Here is a 20,059-nt window from a genome sequence, read left to right on the forward strand (position 1 = left end):
AAGATGTTAATTTTTAACTTGTTAAAATTAAATGGTATTAAATTTAGCAAAGAGCACATTATGACTTGTTTAAACTCAAAGTTTAGTAGTCGAGACTTCACTTGAGGCTTCGCCTAGCCTACTTGTGACTTGTAAAACGCTGACTTAGTCCCACCTCCACATGCACTGATGTTTTGACAGCAAGCTTCTACCAGACCAGTGTAAGGTCAATTAAAAGTTAACTTTCATGATCTTTTGGGAAGCAATCCCAGCCAAGCAATTCATTTTCAATGAGAAGGAAGTGGGCAGGTAGAGAGGCACAGGACTGAATTTATCAGTCCTGCACCATTCATAACTGTTTCATTGTACATCTGGGCATTTCAGACTTAAACTGAAATAACCTGTGTATGCAGAAGCCCATGTCACATATTAGTAGTCAACCATTTCTGTTGTTTAGGCTGGTGGTAACACTTCTCAGGTGATGATGATTTAAGCATTTAGATTGGTATTTGCATGAAATTATAGTGCAAAACGTTTATGGTTTGTGACAAAGCTGCATGACTGTTCAGTCAACAGCAGGGGGTGATAAAAACTGCAACTGATGAACAAATGTGCATTAAAAGGTTTCACATGCAACAAGGCTCGTCTGTGTGACAACTGATTTTACTCCAGCCAGAAAAAATGAGCAAAAATTGCTTTTATTTTTATTTGCGCAGAAAATCAATTTTCTTTCACTCAGCAAGAAGACACAACTGAAGAAATACCCACAACATTCATACTGTATTTAAAAGCATAAAATTATTAGGCAACTTAACCATAATTTAAAGGGATAGTTCATCCAACACTGGCACTTGACTGAACACTTAACAAGACAAACAAAATACTGCACATTTCAAACCTCCAGTATGATAAAATATACTTTGCTTTAAATAAGTCCAACTCAGAAAGGCTAAACAGTGCAGCAGAATCTGGTGGTTTTCAGCAGGTCATTATTTTTCTGCATAGTTAGAATATATTAAAGGAGATTTAGGAAAATTATGCAGAGCCAACTATATCAGTTAGAGGATATAAAGAACATATGCACTTACTAATAAACTGCACTCCTCTGCTGTTAATGGATATACTGAACTGTAATGCTATAGTCCTAATAATCACACAAACTTAAATGTAGATTTGGCTGTGGTGTGTGTGTGGAGTTATGATCAGGCACACTGTTTTTAAACATCTTGATAAAATACTTCCTCAGCTCCTTTCCTTGGCACGTCTCCTTACCTCGGAGTGATTTGTTTAGCTTGATTATCACTTTCACATCGGCAGTCTCACTGTAGCTTCTCTTCCTCCAGTGTAGACGTCAGTTCATGGTGCCTGCCATTTTGTCATCCCAACTGTGCCCTGATCCCTTGCATCAAAGCAGGATGGAGGAGCTAAACAATGAGAGTGGGAAGGCAGTGGGAAGAATAGAACATCTTTGCCTTGAACCAAACATCTTTGATGATTTCTCCTTTGATCTCTGTGTCAGAGCTTGAGAAATTTCTAGTGTTGTGTGTGCAAACAGTTATATGAGCAGTATTTCAGGCTCTGACACAGCGCAGTAGAGCATGAAGCCCATTTGATCCACCTGGTCCTCTGTCAAGCCGCTCAGCAGATTGACAGCTGGCTTGAAGTAACTGTGTAACGCCCCTTGTTCGAGGTAACCAATCAGCTCTGTGATGCACTGCTGGAATCTCACGTCCAAGCTGATCTCGGACCAGTCGCTCTCACTGTCACTGAGGTGTAGGATGAGATTGGCCAGCGGGGCTGCTTCGAGTGGTCGCAGGGCGGGGTTGTGTCTGCACGCTGCCTTGAGAATTTTAAGTGTCTGTCTGCGGCATCCGTCGTCAGCGGCGTCGAGCTGAGCCAGGCGGCGAGTCTCCCACGGGTAGAGAGTCAGGTGCCAGGCGTTGACCCAGGGAGAGGTGAGCTCAAGCTGGGCGGTCAGAACCACATCCCCCTCCCTCAGCAGAGGCAACATTTCGATGAACAGCGGCTGATCGCTGCTCTCCGCCCCTTCTACATTTCCAGGCCTAAAGAATAAAGTAATTTAGAGAGAGCAAAGATATCAAGTCTTAACAAGCACAAAACGCACCAGGCTGATTTCACACTGATCACACAGCATGTTTAAACCTGTATTAAAGAATTTTTAACCACTTAGCGGCCTATTTACACATCCAGCAGATAAGGAGTAACATTAGAAATCACCCGAGTTGTGTTTCTGGCCACCTGATCAATACAACTCCAATACTGACTCTCCGCTTAGCTCTGTTTTGGTGAGCTGAAAGATACCACAAAGCCCCTTAGAGCTGCAGGACTGCAGGGTTGGGTGAAATCTCTCGGTGGGATTGTCAATATGGGCGACGCCTTTCACACAACATAGTCATTTGAGCTATTGTTTATTAAAAAATTTTTTTTTTAAATGGATTAGTGCAGCTTTAGGGAAACAAAAATTTTTTATTAGCCTTTCTACTGTTTTATTTAATTTTAACTTTTAGTCACTTTTACATGCAAGAACGGGAAAGCTGTTTCACATTGGGGATAAGATGTAGCGACAGATAAATGGATAACAGGTATCAAAAATATTGTTCTTTTCAAATGAACAGCAGTTTACAGTTTTATAATTTTTTGGAAAAAATTAAATCGCTGCACCAACAGCTATTAAATAATTGTCTCATCGCTGCCTTCTAAAGTTCAAATTGTAAAATTTATTGTGCAAAAAATAAATGAATCTGGTGTGCACCCATAAATGTCAAGCACTTCACTTGTTATTGAATCTCAAGATTAAAAACAACAACAACAACAGGCACGCACCGAATCTCCAATCTCAGGTCTTGTCCTCCCAGTACAGGTCTGACGAGACAGTCCAGAGTGCTGCTGATGGACAGCCAGTTGATTGTTTCCATGACAGCTTTACTAAACATGTTCACAACAGTTTCTGCAGACAGGTAGCCACCCACCAAGTACCTGCAAGACACAAAGAAAGACTTGTCTTAGTTAATGGCTTAGTGTTCCCGCAGAATGTTTCTGTGCATACCTATGGCCGTGATGCCACTGATTTCACTGCTGCTTCAATACAAGTACAAGGCTGATGTAAAAAGGCTTGCTAACGCTGCATCACCCTCTACGCTCACATTGCTGAATTATGTTACCTGATGATGTAAAATCAAATCAGTGAACTAATTGAGGCTAAATGGCTCCACGTATCTGATGAATTGGATGAAGTCTGTGGTTTGATCATAGTAGCCTGTTATATATTACACACAATTTGATTCAGTGTCAATATAAAAAAGTATTTAATATAAAAAAGTATTGAATAAAGCTTTTTAAGAATCATGTTTGTGAATGTCTGTAATGTAAATATAAAATACAACTCTAGTTCCGAAAAGGTCTAATTTTAGTTACAGATTAGACTATTGACAGAAAAATCATCGGCAACTGTATTGATAACTGATTAATTATTTCAAGACAAAAAAAATTCTCTGATTTCAGCCTCTCAAACAAGATGATTTGCGGCTTTTTACAACATTTTTGGGGTTTTGGACTCTTAGTCAAACAAAACAAAACACTGCTCTGCAAAGTTGTGAAGGGCATTTTTGTATGTTTCACAGACTGAACGACTAATCAAAAAAAAGAATCTGCAGATTTTTTGTTATAATTTACTGATTTACACCAAAGAGATGTTGGCACAATAATATAACTGACAATTACTTCTGCATTATTTGTAGTAGGAAAAACCCAACTGATTCTATTTAACATTAATAATTTGCTAGTTACACTAACTGACATGAGATTTTATAAAAAATTTTAAAATCTGTGTGTGATCACCTGTCCCAGTAACTGCGTCCTCTGGGAAAATATTCCAGATTGATCCGTCGGACCATCCAGTGCAGCGGGTGTGTGAGCAATGTTTCCTCTCCTGGGACGAGACGCCACAGAGAGGCTTCCAGCTGTAGAGGCACCAGCAGACATGCATGGTCTGCAGTGACAACCTGAATACACACGCGCACACACACACACAGAATAAAATTTCCTACGTGGCAGGCATCTAACATCTTGCTATAGGACATCACTGAGAGGGGAAAAAAGTTATGTAAAAAAAATATATATATATCTATCTATATATATCTCAATACATATACTGTGTACCTGCAGATCATCCAGTAGAGAACCTCCGAGGTTCATTTCTCCCAGCGGCATATCAGGATGACGGCTGTGCAGAAAGCCCTGGATCTCAGAGCAGATGTCCACAGCTAAAGACTGAGCCCTCTGGACTTCATGTGGTGCAAGTGCAACCCTCGTGTGATAGTACTGCTGCAGTCGTTCCTAAATACATTTTATACAGTTTTCCAATGATACAGAGCATGGAAAGTCTTTACAAAACAAGTCAGGTATACAGCTAGTATACTATGTCCTTGTATGTGCATCCTTCAGAGAGGAACAAATACTGTGTTGCTAAGGTAACAACTAACAAAAGAGTTGTTAATTCTGTGTTTACACTTCCAATGGGAATACATACAGCTGTCTCTTGAGTAATATATTCAAAGTCATTTTTTGCCTCTAAGCAGACTTAAGAACACTGACAGGAGGGTGTTTTGCCTGTTAAGTTGCTACGAGAAGGAAAACTAATAAATAGCAGGGGAACAGTGCTGTGTGATTCTGTTACTGCTGTTAAATAAACTGATGAACAACAAGTGTGGTTCCTGCATTAACAGTTTTATAAAGTATTATACTCTGACCCATTTCAAAACACTCTGCCATACAGAAATACACAGCTGATTCAGCTTGTGGATGTTGGCCCAATCCTGAACATTACCCGTCTTTACAGAAACAAAAGTCAATTCAATTAGTATCAAGTATTGGCCAAGAAGAGAATTGTTTGCTTTTTTCCAGGTGTTCTTACACTATTGCGAAAGCAGCTTTCCAGAGATGCAGAATAGAAAATTACGAGGTGCAACTATTCATAAATAGACCCAATTTGCATAAGCTTTCTTTAAAGGCAGAAGCTTTTTGTTTTAAATCCCCTCTATGTCCAGTCATGCGTTTGCAACTGCTCTGCTAACATTTACTGAACGCCTTTTTTCATGTAGAACAGCACAGAATAATCCGCAACACTTCTGCTTATGTGGGTGTTCTGCACACTAACTCAAAGCAGTTTCATGCTTGTTTGGCTTCTTCTATCCAGTCAGTGCACAAGAACACGCAGTATTTTGATTATGCAGGGCTCTAGCAACGCTCCTAACCAGTGCATAACAATGAGTATATCCCCTAAGCACTGCACTTTACAAAACATGTTACACATGCATAAATGAATGAGCCAACACTCAGAGCTCTTAAAGCAGCAGCTAAGACCGAATGCATAATCTATGCCTTCAAGAGATCAGAGGTGAAATGTCAGAGTGTACCTGCAAACTGAGAACGCACAGCTGGAGCCTCTTGGACTTGGACTCAGTTTAGACTGCACATCCAGAGAGGACACCTGAGGTTGCTGACACAGGTCAGCTGATTGAGAAAAAGGTTAAAACAGCTTTCAGGTAACAGCAGAAGGCTTCAGTGATTATTAAAATATATAAACATATAAATTCTATGTATTGGTGATATTTCTGTGTGTGTCATTTGCCTGAACAATTAGAGTTGCAGAGATTTAGCAGATACCTTTCTGCTGTCTGGCTGCCTTGGCAACATGTTTCATCACCACACCCTTTATGCCCTTCTTGATCAGAGTGGGGGAAGCAGAGACCAAACTCAACTCCTCCCAGCTCTCAGCCATCTTCTGCTCCACCTTTTCATCGTCGGCTGCACGGCCTGCGCGCTCTATCAGCTGAACAGAACACAACTCATCGTCATAGATTCAAGCATTCATGCATGCACTGCATGACACCGTCCAAATACAAAAGCACACTGCACTACATTTAAGCGCCACTAAGATAACCTCAGCCTCAAGGGACTTTGAAGAGGACGATCCTGAGGAGTTTTGGCTTTAGTCCATTAACTACAAATTACATATTTAACATTACTGCTGACTGTCTTCTAAAGCATATTTTTACTAATGGTATAACTTAAAATATATAAACATTAACATGTTGGAGACACCCTAGGTGCTTTATTACTGCAAGCATTTTGACGCTTTCATTTTCCTTATCCACTTTAGTAGATGTTAAATCGATTTCAGAGTAAACAGCAATCACTTTAACACACCCTGGCCATGCTCCTGGATTTGACTACTCTGACCACATAGCTTGGGAATGCAATTGACCTACTTGTCTTCTCAAAAGAGAATTGTTTTTGTATGATATTCAGCAACTTTGGGCAGCAAAACATGCTACATGTGATGAAACAGCTGAAGGATGAACTGCCAATCTATAAGTGGACAAATTAACATATAACTCAAAAGATATACTTGATTTAGCAAGTTAACATATCTGTGCTTATCAGATTCCTGGAGAATCCATGACTTTATAGCTCTTTTTGCCCCAGGTCAGAATTTTTGCAGCAATTCATGTCTCCATTCATAAAAAGAGTGCCTATGAACGAAGCACTGATGTGGTGCTAACAACCTCAAAAACACTCACCCGTTTCACTGCCAATGTAGCAATTCCTAGCATGGCAGCCCCACCAACTCCCAAAACCAGCCGGGCATTAGACAGCAGGAAGTCAATCACAATGCTGATGCCATCCTCTCCTCGCTTCCGACTGCCCTGGAAGTTCATTGCTTCCCTTTTTGTGGTTAGCCTTGGGAAGGAAGAATGCATAAATTCAAGTGGGCAGAAAGTAACACAACCACATGACTGTCAGGTAGAGCGGATATTAACTCTACCTGCAGCATTTTTTTTATCTCAAGAAATCATGAAACGCAGCTGCACTTCTATATGAATGTCATGAAGTCAGAATACCCATGAGATGAACTGACATGATATGAAAAGCTGCATCTTTGTTCCAGCTAAAAACAGCCTATCTATTCAGCAGACTAATATTCAAATTGGTCTGTATGTGTGCAGTTTTTATTAGCACCATTGGGGAGCCACTGGGCATCAGTCATGATCAATAAACAAGTTTTAATCTTCCTTAAAACAACATCCTCATCAATTATTGATTGTAAGTAAGTAGGCTTGTAGTTTCAAAATGCTCACTGATGTATTAAATTATGCAGAGTTGACATGAGGAACATTTTTCTTTTATGGCTTAAAAAAAATGTTATTTTATGCTATGCGGATTGTAAATCCTCTTGAGGAAAATGTGTGATTTGTGATACTGGCTACAGAAATAAAAGTGTCTCAACTCATTTATTAATTCATGACTTTGTTGACAACTTTAGTCTTGGGAAACTAACCACTCTGCTGCAGTTATTCACTGGCCTTAACCACAGAGCATTTGGGGTCATATTCTAGGCCTTAACAACCAAGATGAATTTGGTTTTAAAACAGGAAGTTCACAGAACAATCAGAAATGCATTCTAATAAAAGAAACTTAGGAACCAGGCTGTGGGTTTGTTTCTCTTGGCTTTTTTTTGTCAAAAAGAAAGTGAGCTAAATGAAGGTTTGTTGGGTTTTATTCAGAGAACATTTGACTGATTCATAACATTAATTGTGGTTTTGTTGCATTGTAGTGTCTCCAGTTTCCAGTGAGACAGATGTAATGCAGCCACCATTATTGTTAGTAATTACACCTGTGATTTTCCTTCTGTGACATGTCAAAATGTCCTCTGTAAGAAGGGTATACTGGAACAGGCCTGTTGCAGTAGGACGCCACAGGTATTGGTAAGGTTGTTATTGATGGGAAATAAAAAATGAATTTTATCCGTTCTGAAAAGCTTTGAACTGATCCTTTACACTTGCTTATTTCTGGAGCACACACGTGACGTGACCATTATATAAATACACTTTGAGTGCACTGCACTTGCTCATATTTAGCTCCAGGCACCTGAGATCCAGAAATAGCCGCAGGACATCACTCTAAACCATTTCAAACAAGTGTGTGTCCTCTCTCCTTGCAAGAGGTACAGGATCCCAAGAATGGAGACATGCACTATTTATAGCGTTAGGGCCCAAAGCGTGTTTGAGTCACACCAGCCAGGTCAACTATGCAAAAAACTTCCTAGTCAAGTTACAAGCACAACAGGTGGCACATTCAACAACAGAGTAGAGTTCAGTCTCTGTTTAATGTTAGTTAATGTACCATCAGGCCAAGCAAAGGACTCCTGATGTTGACAAATGTTACCCAACACTGTTTCAGCTGATTATAGCTGAAAACACATAGAGCAACTGACAAAAATACAGATCAGTCAGTGAATAATGCTATTACCCAATGTGGTGTTTTTGTTCCCAGCCAGCACAATGGAGCTTTACCATACCACTCCTTCCAAAACACATTTTATTGAGCAATTTTAGCTTAAAATATGCCAAATATTGTGTGCCAAATTTGTAGCATACGCAACATCATGCTGTAAGTGAAGGGTCATGCATCATATATTCTTTAGTAACAAGGTAATATAATTGAAAAAATATATATTTTGTTATATTGTTTGTCCGGTTTCTTTTGTTGTTGTGGGATAAGTTACTGTTCTGACCAAAGGTGGCAGCACTGCGGTGGAACAACAGGGAATTGTTACATATAGACACCACAGAAAAGAGCACTGACTTTTACAAGAATCTTAGAACAAAGGATTTTTAAATTTACCTTGCAATATAAATTACATGTTATCCTTCTGGTTGGACAGCTGACATGTTGAGCTTAACACATAAACCTTATAAATCACCTGCTGATTATTAAGTTACCCCTTGTAGTTGACACAACCTCTCCAGTGTTGGATACAGCCTACGGTCAGTCACTGCGACATGATAATTAGTAACTATTAATGTAACACGACAAATGTCCATCTAACTAACGTACAGATCCAATCTGCCAACAAATGTTAGCTATTTTAATGTCGTCAGCATGAAGGGCAGCGGCAAACGGATGAGCGGCTTCCAACTCCAGCTAGCAGCTAACGCCAGTTAGACAAGCTAGCCTGCTAGTTAGTTAGCAGTCAGTGAGAGCTCTCCCTCTACTGTTAAAAATACTTACCACTCAGTGCGGACAGAAATATAACGACCAGACTTCCCATTAGCGTTTTGTAAAATATGTATTTCGATCCTCTTCAACAACAAAGCGCAAACATTACGGACGTATCACTGACGGACATCGCGTAAATAGAAATACTAGCTAACAGCTGCTGGCTTCTTCTCTTCTTCTTTAATTGCGGATTGCATTCAACGTCAGGGTGCAGTAGCGCCCCCAGGAGAGGCTCCGGAACACCGACTAACTACATCAAGACCTACAACAAGATGGTTTATTTAGCAACTGTGGTAGAAGTATTCAAATAATTTCCTTAGTAAAATCAGCGATACCACACAATAGAAATACATTATATAGAATTACAAGTACTGGTCCTGCATACAATTTCACTTGGGCTAAGTAAAAGTACAAAAGTGTTATCAACTAAATGTACTCAAAGTATCTAAATTATTATTACAAGTATGTATCAGAATTGGCCCTGTGTTATATCATTATATTACTGGGCAGTAAGCATGTAAACAGTAGACCTGTTACCTGTTACAGCTGGTTGAGGTGAAGCTAATTTCAAACAACTTATAAACTTCTGGGGTAGTTTCCCCTTTCCCTAGCTATATACAATGTTGATGCCCTATGCACTATTAGCTCTAACTAGTATTTTTTGTTGCTAGTATCTACAGTATTGTCACTTGTAAATCTCTTACTGTATTGATGCTTTGTTGATGCTTGTATGTTGTTCCTCAAATGTAAATGGCATTGGATAAAAGCATCTGTCAAATGAGTAAATGTAAATGTAGTTAAATCTGTAACGTAGCATCATATTTTAAATACTGATTATGTTTTGTTTGTAACATCTTGATCTAAGAAGGAGTTATTAAAGCTGTCTAGTAAATATACAATAGTACAGTACAATACTGTAGTAGTGGAGTAGAGGTATAAAGTAGCATAAAATGAAAATACAAGTACCTTAAAATTGTACTTGAAAAAGTACAATTTTAGTAAAGTACTGTAGTTTGCCCCAGCTCCATCTGCTGATTGAGTTGAGTTGACTTGTCAATTCTAGTCTTTTGTCCTATGTAGTCATGACCCAAATTATTATGATCACCCCATGGACAAGCCAAATCTATTTATATATTTGCTATTTCGATCAAATTCAATTTGATAAAGGAGAAGTAAATGAACATGAGGCTCTCCACTTTTTCCCCTGCATTTATTTCCATTTTTATCAGTTTGTGACAATTGTTTTGATTTTGTTCATTGTGTTCATATTACCTTTGATTGTACAATTGAAAATATTTAAAAGCAAAGCAGATACAATTGGTGTTTTCTCTTTATTGAATTATAAATATCTCTCTGGAAATATACGTAATATACAAATTAAAATACAAATTAAGGAAATGACATTTATTCATTTAGCTGACGCTTTTATCCAAAGCGACTTACAATTGCACACATGGGTCACAGTGGGGGATTTAACCCAGGTCTCTCACACCAAAGGCTTGTGTCTTATCCATTGCGCCATCACCACTCGAGTTGTTAGGGGAATACAGATATTTAATTGAAGGAGATGATAAATAGCATATTGCTTTCACATGTGTTGTTGTCAGCTCAACAGACTTTCTGGTCATGGAAGTTGTTCTTAAATTCCAAACTTCAGTAATTTGTTTACGGGACAATCGATTTGAGAAGAGGAACACATCTAATGTAGGCAGTTAATTTACTTGATCATTTATAATGAGTCAACTTAAATACGAATCGGGTTCCCTAATAACGACAGATTAACTACTCTTCCTGCCAGTATAAGACAAACTCCAGTTTTTTCTTCCCTGACCTGGAGCTTGTACTGGGTTGAGGGACAACCCTGCTTTGATGAATGGCAGACCAACTCTGTGGAAACAATTTCAGCTTTATTTCATTCAGCCAGCACCTCTGTAGCCAAAAAAACATTACCACCAAAATCAGGAAACCCCCTTATGTGCCACCACTGCGTCCACAAAGTCAGCATCCCATCTTTTGTTTTCAGTCAGTTAATAAGTACCTCTGACTGGGAGCAAGAAACAAATTTATCGGTCTACATGGCAAACCGCAAGAACAAATACATCTTCAAATTGATTTTCTTCATGTCTGTGCGTTCAGACACAAGCTAAACAAGACAAATATCATTAAAGACAAGGGCTGTTTTTTCAAATTAAGTTGTGACTAACCCAAATATCACCCAATTTGATTTAATGCAGAACAGCAATAACATAGCCTCTGTCATTGTATAAGGAGTGTAAAACAAGACTCAAGTTTTATTATCACTCCATAAAACATTAGTTCAGCTGATCCACCATATTGTGACCTCCACCCAAGATGAGTCATACAGCTGAATCAAATCAAACACAGACCGCATGGCTGCACATTTGCCAGTTGTTTCAACCTAAACTGTGACAGGGAGGCTGAACAAATAGCAAAGCTCTGGGATTGCACAATAAAGGTGTGGATCAGAAATGTAGGCGCAAAAAAAATAATAAGAAAAATCAACAAAGATTTCTTTCTGCATAGAAGTTCCCCCAATCAAAGACTATACAAACATATTGTACATTATAACAAGGTAGATTACAGCTCAGGTTTTCTTTTGTACAAGTCCATACATACATCTTTCTTTCAGCTCTTGCAGTCTGTACATCTTGGTTACAAAAAATACATGCCGTTTTGAAGTATCTATGGACATAGAAACAAGAAATGTTTAATTTAAGGTAATTGAACAGTTTGAACAGAGCCTTACTGTAGTGACTAACTTGAGGTTCTGAACTGTCCGCACAGACGTCAACTTTGTCTGCCAGAAACAAATAATGCATTCAAACTTATGCAGACTCAAATCAAAATGCAGACAACATGATGACTGTGCTCCTTGTGCCTGACTAAAACTCAAGTGGGAAAATGATGACTGATCAAATCAGGTTACAATATTGAAATACATAAAAGAGCGGGTATATTTATATGTGTACATGTGTAATGGAGAAGTGCTCAATGGCGTCTCATTTTGACTTTGCGTCCTGAACTCTCCCGGTGTTTCTCAGAGTCTTGACCACGCTTCCAGTAGTTCTCTGAGCTGATAGTGTGACGCCGGTGACGGGAGAATGACGGATGTCTGTTCTCCTCTTTGTCCATCTCAAGAACTCTTGGCCTGGTGGAGGAAAAAGTTTGAGATGCCAAGTCAGACTTTGATCATCATTTACTGCACACTGCTTCATAATTGCAATTTACATGGCACATGCTCAGAAGGAGAATTGTTACAGCCTCCTCTATCTCCTTTGCACCAGTGTTTCTTAAGCCCCTTCCAGACAAGCAATACCTAACACGAGAGACACAGAGACAGACAGAGAGAGAGACAGAGAGAGAGACAGAGAGAGAGACAGAGAGAGAGACAGAGAGAGAGACAGAGAGAGACAGAGAGAAAGAGAGATTTGTTAAAAAAAAAGGAATATCAAGAAAGAAGAGAGCTGACTGTTCTTTTACAGGCTGTATCACTGATGGATTTGAAATTATTTTGCCTTTGAAGTCTTAATTAATGAGCGCAAGAGACACTCACTCCCGCTTCTCACAGTGAAAGCACTAATACATATTCACATCAATTTAATCATTTAACATTATTATTGAGCAGATTCTGTTGCCTGTTTAATAAATCTGACAGTGCTTTAAGACTTTTTATAGACTGATCTGAGAAAATTAACTTTCTCAGTTTGTTAAACAGATGTGTTTAAGAGAATGATTGAGATACATATATCCTGCCTTCTAAGATCACTGATTACAGTGATCTTAGAAGGCAGGACAAGACGCACATTTCTCTGTTTTACACTGTACTACAATCTTCACGTTAATATGACTGCATTCAATTCAGACTTGTGCTGTGTAGATACGGAAATGTTACAAGGTAAAAGCTAGTAAGACTGTCAGAATTCCTTTTAATGACCGTAACATAGTAAAACACAGTATATCATTAAACTCAGTAAAAAAAAAAAATTTCCATCACAACTTCTACATAATAGTGACCAGGGTGGTTATTCAGTTATGATGTAGAGTAGATGTGTTAAATTGGCATCAGATGAACTTAAAGAGGAGCAAGTCTGAAAGGGGCTTTAAAAATGTCTGTTTATAATAACCACAAACTGACTCAAGTTGGGCAATGTCCAGGCAGAGTTGGGGGCATTTTGCTTCCGGTACAGATGAGAGGATGAAATAAGATCCAAGCAGTACAACTAAAGTAACACTGCAGTGATTAAAATGTGATGAAGATGGATTTTACTGTTTTGGAAGTTCTCATGGCAGCAATCATGTTATATTTTGTCACACTGTTTGCGAGGAAAACAGTAGAAATATGGCGCTCGCATCGCCAAGTAATCTACCAGGAATGTGCGCTTGAACACGTTTAATTCATTTGATTGAACAACAGCAGGGATTTCTTTTGCCAGAGCTCTCGAAGTTGGCATTTCCACAATGTCAAAAATCACCTTAAGCAAATGAATGACAGGGCTGCATTTTTTTAACACTGGGGGTAAAATACCCAAGTGGGTGCCGACTGAACTCTAAATCATGTAGGTTGATGCTGAGAGTGTTATGGTTTCCCTAAATCTTAATAAGGCTAATATGATATTAGGCTTCATATTGAATTATCAATATATATTTGATGTTAGGGTGGTGGCTCTTCCACAAGTCTGTTTCAATTGGACCCATTAAAACCTCTAGTGTGTCAGTATTTGTGGGCGTATACCTGTGAGCAGCATCGGGGTCTGCTCTGCGGTGAGAGCGTTTGGCTTTAAGAGGAGCAGGTCTCTCTGCAGGAGAAGACCTTAAAGGACTGTCAGAGTCCACTCGAGGTGCATCAGGTCTGGTCCTGGCAATCAGAGGAGGGAGCACAAGCAGATATGCATGGATCAAAGCAAGACTTCATACAAGATATTACTTTTCAAAACCATGGTATGATGACTTACTTTCTGAGGATGATAACTGCGCGCCGCTGCTTGATGTCTTGGGGCCGGATGCAATGGGTGATGTCATCGGCTGCATAGCCACTGAGAAAGAAGGATGCTTTAAGTGACAACGACTTCAGCCCTTCGCAACCTCACAAAACAGTAATACAAAAAATACATGATAGCAAACACAGCCATAGTCACCTGAGTACTGTGACACTCCCTCTGTTCACCGGTAGAACAAACACTGGCTCTGACACGCGGATTGGTTTGAACTGGAAGCGACAGCCGAAGCACAGCGCGCTGTCACTGAAGAAGGACACTGAGACGATGGGCCGTGCAAAGATGTGCTGAGGATCCACATGTGACACAATGCAGCCCCTGGTTGATAATCATTGATGACTGCACTGTTGACAAAGCCTTCTGGGATCACTCCACTAGACACCAGAGGCTTGATCACCAGCTCATGTACCCAGCTCGGGATCTCATCCACTTCTCCTTTGCGGTACAGCCTCTCCTGACCCGGTCCACGCTTCTCTAGCTGGGATCCATATGTGTAGCCCTCCCCGAAGAAGTACTTGTTGCGGAGGGGTGCCCTATCCACTGTATGCTCACGGTAAAGTCCAGCCTCTCCTTGTGCAACCACCTCATCGATCTTCTCTTCAATGTGCGCACACTCCTCCGGTGTGAAGATGCTCTTCTGCAAGATGCTGCTCTTCACCCGGTGCGCCACCTGCTCCCTGAGCTCCACGCTGTCATCGCTGTGCTCATATTCGTCGTCGGAATCTCGAACCTTGCGCTTTCGACCTTTTCCGCTTCCGTTACTCGTCCCGTCCACGTATTTATTTTTTTCCTCGTCTCTGTGTGGAGTCATGGATTTGAGCTTCTCCCTCAGGTCAGAGTATCCGCTGGCTGCCATGTCAGCCTAAACAATATGCCCGGTGTTAGTGCGACGTGAGCTCTTAGCTAACAGATAGCATGCATCAGCGCTGCATTTTAGCAGTGTTTTAACCGAGGCTGATAATATGAACGGACAAGATGTCAAAAAGGAGTATTGAACGGTGGATATCACTAGTTTAAGAGACCACTCACTTTCACTCACAGCTGTGTCCAGCGCATAAAGTAGCTAACGTTAACGTTAGCGAAGTTGCTCCGCCGCCCTGTCTATGCACAGAAACAGCAGTCTGGGGTGGCAATCTGTAGATTAAATTATCCGACGCCTAACTTACAAACAAGCAGAGCTGCGACAAACGCTGAGTCAACACTGCAACTAGGTTCTGCCAGCGGAGAGGCTAATGATAGCTAACCTTAGCCGTGCTGCTTGGCTACCAGCTAGCTAAACTAACCTGGCTTGGTCTGTCCGTTACCGCCTGGAAATATCGACAAACCACGCAGCAACATGTCACAGCTAAAGTCGGTACTCCGGAGACGTCTGAACTCAGGTTTTAACTCCAAGAGTCCAGGAAAAAACAGTGTTATTCCGCACAAGGCTTAATCACGATCAGCTTCTACTATGAAAACGTCTTCAAGAGAAAGGCTGAAAATACACTCGTGTAACCTTCCACAGATCTGCGCATGCTCAGTTATGAGGGAGGGAGGGGCTATCACGTGTACTGAGAAGAAGACACAAATCCATTTTGGGAGCCTTGAGGGGACACTTTAGACTACTGCTAATTTTGTCCCTTCTTATTTACTTTCTACAGTTCACACTGTCCATTTAAGTGGTTATGGTAGTCTTTAGTTAGTGTAATTAATGGTATTGATTTGAAGCTTTATTTATTTAAAATCTTAAATGTTTGCACTATTTTCTTTCCACCACCCATCCAGTATTGTATCTAACTCTTGTACTAAGAAACATGACGTGATAGCATTTTTAAGTAAATTATCAGAACTTCTATGTTTTATATCTTTGTAAATTGAATAGGTTTCAGACTGTTGGTCAAACAAATATGTGGTTTTGAGATGTTACCTTGTGCTCTAGGGACATTTGATGGCCATGTTTTAGGCCTTTTTATTATTTTCTGAGATTTAACAGTTTATTGAGAAAATCTATAGATTCAATAATAAAAAGTGCCCACTTTACACATCAAAACACAAACTGACATATTGAAAGTGCTTGTCCAATTAACAGTCCAAACCCCAAATATTCAGTTAAATATCATAATCAATTCAGGAAAAATGCAAATTAATTTTTTTGGACCAACTAATCAATTATTTGTCTCTTAAACTCCTAAAACCATTTTTCACTATTTTCTGGGATTGTTCAGATTAAACTTAGTTGTTAAGATTAGTAGTTACATGCAAAACAATTAATAAAGAACTTGCAGCCCTGCCTGAGAAATTGTTCATTAAAATTGATTGATTTATTGATATCCATGAAAACATTTAGTTATGCCATTTTATACTGATATCTCCTCATACCAAACACTTTTTAAAATTATCATTGTTTGATCCTTTTAATCACTCAGTGCAGTTGTGCTCATATCTCTTTAAAGTAGTAGTTTATTTTATTTTGATAAAATACTCTTTACAAAACAAGAAAGTTAATGCATTAATATTGGTTGAATACAACAATTGTTTACACTAGCATCAAGTCTTACAGTAATAGTATCAATAAAAATATAAAAAAATGTTACATATCCGTTATAAAACTTTGTAATGACACACAGGCCTATGACGCTTTCTCAGTGTTCATTAACAGCTTATACAGATAAACATCTTTAGTGTTTAATCAATTAAAACTACAATTATAAAGGTGTCAACCTGAAAGAAAAATTAACTTATATTGACTCACAATATCTCACTGTCTTCAGGATGCATTTTGTTTAGTTAATGCAGAATAATAATAAAGTAAAAGTGTGACTAACTTCAGGGCAAACTTACACATATGATATCAGTGTGTGTGTGTGTGTGCACACACAATACACCTTAAGACAAGAAGAGGTAGAGTATTTTTAAGAGTTTCATCTAATGTATGTGAGTAATCATACAAGTTTGTGCGTACAATTAAGCAAGAGCATGTGTTATAACATGGTGATTTCACTGGGTGGCAGGGTTAGTCTCTTCTCCCGCACAGACATCATGTTTTCCACCTGCATGGCGATGACTCGACACAACTCCAGGCCCTGTAGACAAACGCAGTGGACGTAAGTACAGAGACTGCAACGTAGCAGCTCCGCTGAAAATGATCATGTGTGGCCTCTGAACAGTGTCCTTGTCTGCGTTTGCGTCATACCTGCTCCAGCTGCAGCTGAATGACCCGCTGTGTGTTCGTGTCCCCCAGGGTGAGGTCTACATATGGGTAACTCGTTCCAGCATTGGGCCTCTGGGTGCGGCTGGACTGTATCTCCACCAGGGGGACCACTGCCATCAGCTCCTGCAACACAGAGACCAAACATTATAACAAACATCTGTCTTCTGGAAAAATATGACTCTACTTCTGGGCTCATGTTTCAGTCACGATGAGATGAGTCATTTCAGTGCTTGACGATCCTGAATGTGCGTGTGCGTGGTTCCTTACATGTGTATTTTTGTGCAGGAAGTGGAGACCATGTTGACTGACAGCGACAATACAGGGGGCGTAGAAGGTGGTGGAGCTGCTGCTCTGGATGTAGAAGAACGAGGAGCCAACATGGGGAATGCACTGACAAGCCCTGCATGCACAAAAAACACAAAATTTAACAAGAGTGAGCACAGACATTTTTGTTCTTTGGGGAGCAACCAAATAATTGGTCTTTGTTCAAGAGGTGCCTCGCATATTTTACACATCCAGTCCAGTTTATTCCTTATGATGAGTCCTACAGTTGTATAATGTCTTCTGTGGCCTGGAGGAGCTTTGTCAAGTCTGAACAAAATCAGACATCAGGCTTATCTCGGCTTGGGATTGGAGACTACACATTTTTAACAGCTGGATTTGACAAAAACAGACTCTCTTAATTTATTCGCATACAATTGATTTTCTTGAAAATGTACCATATCAAAATAGGTCTATACTGCAAAATAACATTATGGATTTTTATTTATCCATTATCCAGTCCAGTTGTTACACATATGTTATGATATGTAAAAAAAAAAAAAAAGGAAAAAAAAAGGAAAATCTGACCAGTTCAGTCCAAATTCAGTTTAACCAGTGGTGCCTCCTCTTAATGTGAATGGAAATCTTACCCAAAAACTGTGCTCTGGCTTGATGTGGGTTCAAGGTCTGCACTTGCTGCATGTGCTGGGTCACCATGGTAACCCACTGCTGGGGTGGCTGCTTTTTGAACAGAGGTGTGGCGATGTACTCCGATAATTCATGTCTGGAGGAGAAAATAAAAGAAACCAAATCTAAGATAACAGAAGTCAGCTTCGCTCAATGATTTCTCAGCATTTCGCAGAATGATTTTACTCGGTGAGCTGTTCTGTTCTGCTGTCGGCTCTGTGGTGGGAAAGAGACCTGATAACAATAGTAAGAGCATGAGAGGACATGAGTTTTTACAGTTGAGAAAAAGAAAGTGTCATGCACAAAAACCATTGACTACAATGCATTCTGGTCCTTCAACAATGAGCTTCTTTCTGTACGGTTGTTGAACATCAGTGGAAAAATATCTATTGCAGCTTCATGATGAAGCAGTTTATTTTTATTGTATCTATATAAAAGCTTACTGTGCTTGTCTGTATTAAGGACACACCTTTTCTTTCTATCTTTTCACTATTATTGTTCATTTTAATAACAAATTTTCTTTTTTATTAATTATTATTAGTTTGCTCTGCTACACCCTCAACAGTAAAATAATGGTGAATTAGGGATCATGAACCCAGCAATTATATTATTAATAAGTAAAATGAAGAAGTATTAAAAATATTGTTAGATTATCTGTAACACTGTTTTATCATTTGATCACTGACTCTAGAAGCTATATTGTTAAACATTCTGCCTTGTGCTGAAGAACCATTCTTTACTCATTGTTTTCTCACATGCTGGGGATGAAGATGATGTCTTTGGCTCTGTGCTGCAGAGCTGCCAGTTGGAGATCTGGTGGAACTGTTGCTCGCTCACTTTTCCATGTGGAAGGACATTAGCAGGCCTTTACGGTAGTCTGGCAGGATCTAAATATAGACACAAAAACAGTTGCATACACATGCACACACATGTAGGTAACATACTGTATGTATGTGAAACAGCACCTGGGGTACCTGGTTATAGTGCATGGCGACACAGAGCTCGTTCTCGAATTTGAGGGGCTGAGTCCAGATGACTCGCCTGAACCAGAAGCTATAGTTGGTGTCAACCAACTCTGCCTCTGTCGCAACATCCAGGATGTACTCGTGCTTGTTCAGAGGACGCACATTTTGACCTGGGCATACCCACACACGTAATGTAACTTTTTACACAGAGATCTACAGTACAAATGTATCTATATATGAACTTAAACTAGTCTCCATTAAAATTCCTATTTGTTATTATGAAGGATTTGATAATCTAATAATCTGACTTTTAGTAGCCAAAAAAACTTAAAATACAATATAAACTACTGACACACATAACGTGACATCATGTTGATATTTGTACAGCACATGTTGTGTCCTGCTGTGCTTTTGAATAGCACACAGGCAAGAGCAGCTGCCAGCATGTGGAAATGCTAAATTAGTTTAAAAAACAGCAACAGAATGCTGCAGAATGAGTCCCATGTGCGTGCTTCAAGTGTTTGGAGCTTTCAGCACTGAAAACCGGATAAATGATCCTTTGTGCAAAGCTTTGTGTTTGATAATTTGCATGTTTTCATGTATATACATATATATATATATATATATATATATAGATATATATATATATATATATATAGATATAGTTGTGTGTGTGTGTGTGTGTTGTATATATGCACATATATACATCATACAGTGGGTACGGAAAGTATTCAGACCCCTTTAAATTTTTCACTCTTGTTTCATTGCAGCCATTTTCCCAAAAATCAAAAAAGTTATCACATGGTCATAGTATTCAGACCTTTGCCGTGCACTCATATTTAACTCAGGTGCTGTTTCTGTTTCTTCTGATCATCCTTGAG

The 20,059-nt window shown here is 39.4% G+C and overlaps 3 protein-coding genes and 1 long non-coding RNA gene across 4 annotated transcripts; all 4 read right to left on the bottom strand.

Annotated features, from left to right (window-relative positions):
- Positions 1-658: 658 nt before the first annotated feature.
- Positions 659-6,719, bottom strand: LOC119898727 (mitochondrial dynamics protein MID51-like). The gene is given in 8 exon segments (XM_038712926.1): positions 659-2,042; positions 2,824-2,976; positions 3,838-4,001; positions 4,159-4,335; positions 5,415-5,461; positions 5,464-5,511; positions 5,665-5,830; positions 6,582-6,719. Coding segments are annotated over 8 exon segments (1,401 nt in total). The 3' UTR covers positions 659-1,534.
- Positions 6,720-10,372: 3,653 nt separating this feature from the next.
- Positions 10,373-15,502, bottom strand: LOC119898728 (RNA demethylase ALKBH5-like). Its single transcript, XM_038712927.1, is given in 5 exon segments — positions 10,373-12,229; positions 13,814-13,936; positions 14,034-14,114; positions 14,217-14,394; positions 14,397-15,502. Coding segments are annotated over 5 exon segments (1,077 nt in total). The 5' UTR covers positions 14,932-15,502; the 3' UTR covers positions 10,373-12,069.
- A 1,315-nt stretch (positions 15,503-16,817) lies between these two features.
- LOC119899995 (unconventional myosin-XV-like) lies at positions 16,818-17,634 on the bottom strand. The gene is made up of 3 exons (XM_038714817.1): positions 17,533-17,634; positions 17,248-17,388; positions 16,818-17,137 (listed from the first exon to the last, which is right to left on the bottom strand). The coding sequence occupies exons 2-3, from the start codon at positions 17,380-17,382 to the stop codon at positions 17,036-17,038; spliced, it is 237 nt and encodes a 78-aa protein (XP_038570745.1). The 5' UTR covers positions 17,383-17,388; positions 17,533-17,634; the 3' UTR covers positions 16,818-17,035.
- Positions 17,635-17,640: 6 nt separating this feature from the next.
- LOC119899996 lies at positions 17,641-19,026 on the bottom strand. Its single transcript, XR_005443978.1, has 3 exons — positions 18,969-19,026; positions 18,177-18,310; positions 17,641-17,665 (listed from the first exon to the last, which is right to left on the bottom strand). It is a non-coding gene; the product is annotated as an uncharacterized LOC119899996 (long non-coding RNA).
- Positions 19,027-20,059: the final 1,033 nt, after the last annotated feature.

This window comes from Micropterus salmoides, unplaced genomic scaffold, assembly GCF_014851395.1.
Source record: "Micropterus salmoides isolate LMB-PRFRI ecotype aquatic unplaced genomic scaffold, ASM1485139v1 Ms_hic_scaffold_12, whole genome shotgun sequence".
In the NCBI taxonomy this organism is placed as follows: Eukaryota; Metazoa; Chordata; class Actinopteri; order Centrarchiformes; family Centrarchidae; genus Micropterus; species Micropterus salmoides.

Bases quoted from the DNA above. Each gene is read 5' to 3' on its own strand.
- LOC119899995 (XM_038714817.1), bottom strand. From the start codon at position 17,382: ATGGCAGTGGTCCCCCTGGTGGAGATACAGTCCAGCCGCACCCAGAGG. The intron at 17,138-17,247 runs GTATGACGCAAA...GTTTGTCTACAG, and splicing joins TTCAGCTGCAGCTGGAGCAG to GGCCTGGAGTTGTGTCGAGT.